Genomic DNA, 6527 nt, shown 5'->3' with positions numbered 1-6527 from the left:
GTTAACCCCTGGTTAACCTCTGAACCACTGTTATTTTACTGTCATTGAGATACTATTATAGTTTTAATTCATTTTTAGAATTAGTTTTTATTTTATATAATCCAGTTTCATTTGAATTTTTCTTAATCAATTTTTTATTATTATTAATTTTTATTTCAGTTACATTTTCAGCTAAATAAAAATAAGGTACCTTGACAACTAGCTTAAATACAATGATTTTATATATATATATATATATATATATATTTATACTAGGTATATGAATATAAGTATGTAATATATTTATATGAGTATAATATACTCATATAAATATATTATATACTTATATTCATATACCTAGTATAAGTATATGAACTTATATATATATATATATATATATATATACTTATATAAGTTCATATACTTATACTAAGCCCTAAAAGTATGTACTGTTTTTGTGAAGAAAGAGTCCTACTTTTTGAGTGTGTAGTAGAAAAGTAGGCAAATAGGTTAGTAGGTTAAAATCCTCCACATTCAAATGAATTTAATATCCTTCTGTATCAGAAAGAAAAAAGCAGCACGTTGATCTGCCATGCGGAGACTCTCTTATTATTATGATTATTATTATTAATGATTATTAATCACTCAAACCCCTTTATCTAAACCTCTCTTCTTAACCATTGGTCTCGCACATCCGCCATGTTTGTAGTTTTTAAACACTTTTTATTTGTGTTTGTAGTTCTAGTCGAATCATTGTCCAGTGAACAGTATTAGCCATTAGAGTGAGCACGGATCTGCACTTCAGATTCTAACTGGAAAAAGTAGATCTTTGGGATACTCATTTCAACATACACACGACGTACACACTAATTCTACTTTTGAACATGATTTAGGACAGGTCATATGCAAATGGATTTAGCATGTGTGTTGGATTTGTATAGCATCATTCCCAAACTTACATTTGTGTCATTTAGCGCTTTTACTGTAAACTGTGTGAGTTATTCATGATAACGAGAGAGTAGGTGTAACCTCCCTGGACTAAAAGTTCAGCACAGCAGTTTAAAGTATCGACTGATGTGTCGCTCGCGAGGCCCATAAACATGGGCGAGTTGTTTTTGGCGAGGCGCCACGCGGTTAAATCTGAGCAAAGCTGAACCGAAGCGCTTTCCATTTAGATTAAATGATGAAACAATCATCAGGGACTGTTGGGTTTTATTGGGCTTTAAATCCCCCGTCCTGCTCGCTCACAGAGCCTGAGAGGAGAACACACTGGCTGAAAGAGACACGTCCAAAAACTACATGTTCTTAAAAATAATATAGGCTTTCTGTCTAGTATATTGGATATTATAATGTCAAATATTTAGTTGTTTACAAAATCGTGGTGAAAAGCTTGACATGCTCCTTCTGACAAATACAAAACAAGATACAGTGATAAAAACAGGAGATTTGAAAGGATGATTATGATGGTGGAGGTTTGGATGAATTTTTCATTACTTTAAAAAGAAGAAATATGATGCATAACCTGGTCACCTCAAGACTTTTAATTATAAATGGTGTCAAATAAAATCTAAAAATATTTATAGGACGACTAAAGACAACATGCTAGCGCTTATTTAACGTCCATATATTTTGTTTTCATCAAAACATGCGTGATTAGTTGATGAAGTCATTGAAGTGAGAGGTTGGAAACACAGGCCAGACATAACGAGGAAAAAGTTGAATTCATTTTGTAAATTTAGTTGATGTGTTTAAAGCACGTCTATAAAAACATATTAGATGTTGACGTGAGATTTTCATTGTTGTAATAATTTTTTTACACATGTACTGTATATGAGGGACACAAACGAGTGATGCTGGTGTTTGTAAAGACTGCTTCATTAACTCCACATGTCCTCCGACCCGTCCCAGAGCTTCACCCTGACGTTTATAGCTCTGCATGTCCGTGGAGAGCTGGAGTGAGATCAGTTCTCCAGATGAACGTAGATGTCTATATTAAAAAGCGCTTGGCCGTCTTTGAGACTGCGATGACATCATTGCATCTGCGCTGAGATCTCTGCTGTGTTTTTCAGAAAGGACGTTGGACTCCGACGGTTCTTCCCCAAAAGTTTACTGGAGTCGGTTAAGGTGAGCGGATGATTTCTGTTACAGACACATTGGTTATTACATTTTCATGCATTTGTGTTCAGTATGTTTCTAGCTTGAGTTGAACACTTAGTGTTAAAATTGGCATGAAATCAAATTCATGCATGTTATTTTGCACAGATGAATCATTCTCAGTGTGTGTGTATATATACATCGGCCTCCATTCGGTTTATTAAAGGGATAGTTCACCCAAAAATGAAAATGCTGTCCTCATTTACTCGCCCTCATGTTGTTCCAAACCTGTATGACTTTCTTTCTTCTGCTGAACACAAAAGAAGATATTTAGAAGAAAGTCGGTAACCAAACGACTGATGGACCCCATTGACTTCCATAGTAGGAAAAAAAAATACTATGGAAGTCAATGGGGACCAGCAACTGTTTAATTACCAACCTTCTTTAAAATATCTTCTTTTGTGTTCAGCAGAAGAAAGAAAGTCATACAGGTTTGGAACAACATGAGGGCGAGTAAATGAGGACAGCATTTTCATTTTTGGGTGAACTATCCCTTTAAGATCCAGTCAACAGCCAACAGAGGAAAACTTGTCAACATTTTTTCCTATTTCATTTTTTTTTTTTTTCATATGGATTTCTCTTACAATCTCTTTATGCACTTTTTGAAGCGTTAGAGTGAATACACTTTCAGTGGAGGGACAGAAATCTCTAATTTCATTAAGTATTGAGGGTCTTATGGGTTTGGAATGGCATGAGAGAGAGTAATTGAAGATTTTCTGTGAACTGTCCATTTAATGCTGGTTGTGGTTAATTCATGACATGGAAAACCAAATGTGTGTTTTAAACTGGATGGTGTCAGTGTGTGCAGCTGGCATACGAATAGTGTTGAGCAACTCAATCCCACACACCCCTGCAAACAGATGCTCTGTAAAATAGTGGGGATGTCCTCTGACCCTGAGTCACCCTTAAGCGTGCGTGTGTGCGTGTTTGTGTGTGTGTGTGTGTGTGTGTGTGTGTGTTTGCACGTAGGCAGGACAGAGGTGTTATTTTACCGCCCTAGATTGTTACTCATCATCCACTGCTTCTAACACTGTTCCCATAGGTCCTCATCAGTCCGAGAGCTGTTCATTTAGGCGGATTATAATGTTTAATCAGTTCGCTTCCTAGAAAATGTTTTAAAGAGTTTCCAGTGTCAGCGTATAGAGCAGACCTCATCTGGGGTTGAATGATCAGTGCTGCCATCTGTCACCCCGACCACAGACATCAAGTTCAGCCATTGACAAGCCATTGAAAACAAGCTTGCGTGGCGTCTTTTTAATAATGCTTTCCTTTGCTTTTCACAAGGCTTATTAAGGGAATCGTGAACTCATTTACTCATCTTTATGGTGTTCAAAACCTGTATGACTTTCTTTTTTGCTGTGGAGCATAAAAGGCAATGTTTTGATGAGCTGCTGTTTTCCGTACAGTGAAAGTGAATGAACGTGAGAAACAAAGTGCTATAAAAGCAGTAAAGTTTGGGTCCTGTGAGATCTTTAAAGTCTCTTCTGCTCAACAAGACTGCATTTATCTGCTCAAAAATACAGTAATACATTATGATATTATGGCAAGTAAATGATGGCAGAAATATGAGACCAATGAGGAGAAACCAGGATAGATAATAGATGACAGAGATTAATATTCATGTATCATATATAGGGAACATACATATTAGCCTTGATGACAGTATAATATAAAGTCGTAATTTGTGTTTTTTTTATCTATTAATTTGTTATTATTTATTTTATTTGAGTTATTATCAGTTTTATTACTTTTACATACACTATTATTATTAATTATTATTTATTTATGATTATTATATTTTTTTAATCAGTTTTCTTTTAACTTCAAAGCAGTGAAATCTGTATTATTATTTTAATCGGATTAATAATTAACTTTTACGTGCATTAGTGAACATTCACCCATTGTTATCAATGGCTCTCTATTATAAAAAGTTTTTAAAAAAGATTTGAAATGAAGAAAGAAAGTTGTAATAAAAGAGAAGAAGAGGCGTGTTTCTGAGGCCCAAGAAGAAGAAATCCTGCCTTCCACCCTCTTGTTTGGCCTGTCAGATCTTTCCCATAATTCCTGCACAGATGTAAGACCCGATACGGGGCCGCACTTCCTCTCAGGAAGGGTGGACCGTCCCTCTGAAGTGACCCCTCAAATGTTTGTCTGATAGGATCTGTGTCTCAATGCTGTTAAGATACCCATAATGCCTTTCAGAGCTCAGATGATCCTTAATTGCAGAGTAGATCCATTCACATGTAGCTGAATTTGAGCATGTGTCTACTTGACTGTAGCAAAGAAGTGTGTTGGTTTTGTGTATTTTGAGTGTTAAGGAGAGATGAGGATTGCCATGTTTTATTTGATTGACAGCTGAATTTGATGGTTGTTATGAACTTGAATTACCGGTTTGATTCTATGTTATATAGGCATGATTTTACTATAGCAAACCATATTTATTGTGTTTGCTCCTTACTATTACTCATGTTAGTGATTTGCACAAACTCATAAACCTAAATATTTGATGCATAACTTGTTTTTCAGAACATGTCAACATCAAGTTTATTTATAATTTCTGAATAAAATTTGAGCTTGTTGCACTTTATAACGCTGTAATTCAATATGATGTTATTGGAGTGAAACTGAGTCATTTCTAAGCTAGTGCTGGTCATATGGGACTTGACCAATGTTCTGTTTTCAGTCAGTTTATTAATGTTTTCATTCAGTGTGTGAGGTGTAACGCTGTTCTTTCTCTCTGTGTTTCAGGCCAAAACGCTGAGGAAACAGATCCAGCAAACATTCAAGCAGTTCGCCAACCTGAACGACGAGCAGAGCATACTGAAGTTCTTTGAGATCCTGGCGCCCGTCTACAGATTCGACAAAGAGTGCTTTCGCTGTGCTTTAGGGGTACGGCAGGTCATGTGCTCAAACACTGGCCTTTACTGCCTCCTGGTGGTCATGGAGGACTTACATTTCCTGACACTGTGTCCAAAATGAACTTTTGTCTACAAAAAAAAGAAAAGAAACAAACCATTGGAAAATTATTTGAGAAAAATGTCTACTACTAGTTCTACTACTTACTATACACTACTCTTCAAAAGTTTGGGTCAGTGAGATTTTCAATGGCAATAACTGGATCAAAAGTGGCAGTTTAGAATTAGACATTTAGAATGTAACAATGTAACATTTTAGTTAGACATTTAGAATGTTACAAAAGATTCTATTTCAAATAAATGCTGTTCTTTTTAACTGAAAAATTAGATGTGTCAGGGAAAAATATGAACCAGCACAACAGTTTTTAACATTGATAATAATCAGTAATGTTTCTTGAGCAGCAAATCATCATATTAGAGTGATTTCTGAAGGATCATGTGACACTGAAGACTGGAGTAATGATGCTGAAAATTCAGCTTTGATCACAGGAAAAAATTACATTTAACACTATAGTCACATAGAAAACATTTATTTTAAATGGTAACAATATTACAGTTTTTACTGTATTTTTGATCAAATAAATGCAGCATTGGTGAGCTGAAGAGACTTCTTTCTGAAACATTAAAATATCTTACTGACCCCAAACTACATTGGCATTTACTTAATATATTATATCATGGGTTGTTTTCAAATAGGTGGATTAATGCAAGGAATATATCTAGAGAAAAATAGCATTTCCTTATACAATTATAAACCCAACATCTAGTTTACTCACCAATTTGTGCTTGCCAATTGTTCATTTCAGACCCTGCTGACACTTAATGATTATTTTCTTTGATTACATTTAAATTAATTCTTAATGTGTGCAACATTCTTGTTATCTCTCTCTCTCTCGCTCTCTCTCTCTCTCTCTCTCTCAGTCGAGTTGGGTCATATCGGTGGATCTTGCTATCGGCCCGGAGGAGGGAATCAGTTACCTGACAGACAAGGGTTCCACGGTAACTCAACATCGCCATAGCAACAAACAATGAGTTCCATCTGTTTTTTGTTAATCTGAGTTGTTTTGTCAGTTGCTTGGTTCTATTTATGAATAGCTCCGCCCACAGTGAAATGTCATTGGTCCAAAATCCTGCCTCACATCACTATATGCTAAACAGCAAATATTCTGATTGGCTGATATTGTTACAGTCTGCAGCACTGGCAAAAATAGTTGTCCAGTTCATACAAAGTACAAAGTTAATTAATGCAGATCCTCCTGTGATCTGCTGTATCGCCTCGTATTAATCTCCCAGAGTCCTTCAGGGCTTCTGACGGGAACACAGAAGCTCTTGAGAGAAACACACCGCTCTGATGTGTCACTGCTGAAGGGATGTTAATCATATTTTCTGCTGATTAATCATCTGTGGTTTGTGACGCAGGATTTTGTCTTGAGGCAAAGTGGATGGAAAGTTCAGTCAATGTTCAGGAAACATCATAAC

General features: G+C 35.8%; 1 protein-coding gene across 3 annotated transcripts in view; it reads left to right on the top strand.

Annotated features, from left to right (window-relative positions):
- The window catches only part of ptk2aa (protein tyrosine kinase 2aa), a 99504-nt gene that overhangs the window by 60198 nt on the left and 32779 nt on the right, over positions 1-6527 (top strand). For all 3 annotated transcript variants that reach the window (XM_079879766.1, XM_079879767.1, XM_079879768.1), the window contains 3 exons: positions 2049-2103; positions 4882-5022; positions 5970-6047. In XM_079879766.1, coding sequence (XP_079735892.1) covers positions 2049-2103; positions 4882-5022; positions 5970-6047 — 274 coding nt within the window. The remainder of the gene's footprint in view (positions 1-2048; positions 2104-4881; positions 5023-5969; positions 6048-6527) is intronic.

Source organism: Squalius cephalus, assembly GCF_949319135.1.
Source record: "Squalius cephalus genome assembly, chromosome: 8".
NCBI classification, from domain to species: Eukaryota; Metazoa; Chordata; class Actinopteri; order Cypriniformes; family Leuciscidae; genus Squalius; species Squalius cephalus.
This window is presented reverse-complemented; position numbering and strand designations above follow the sequence as displayed.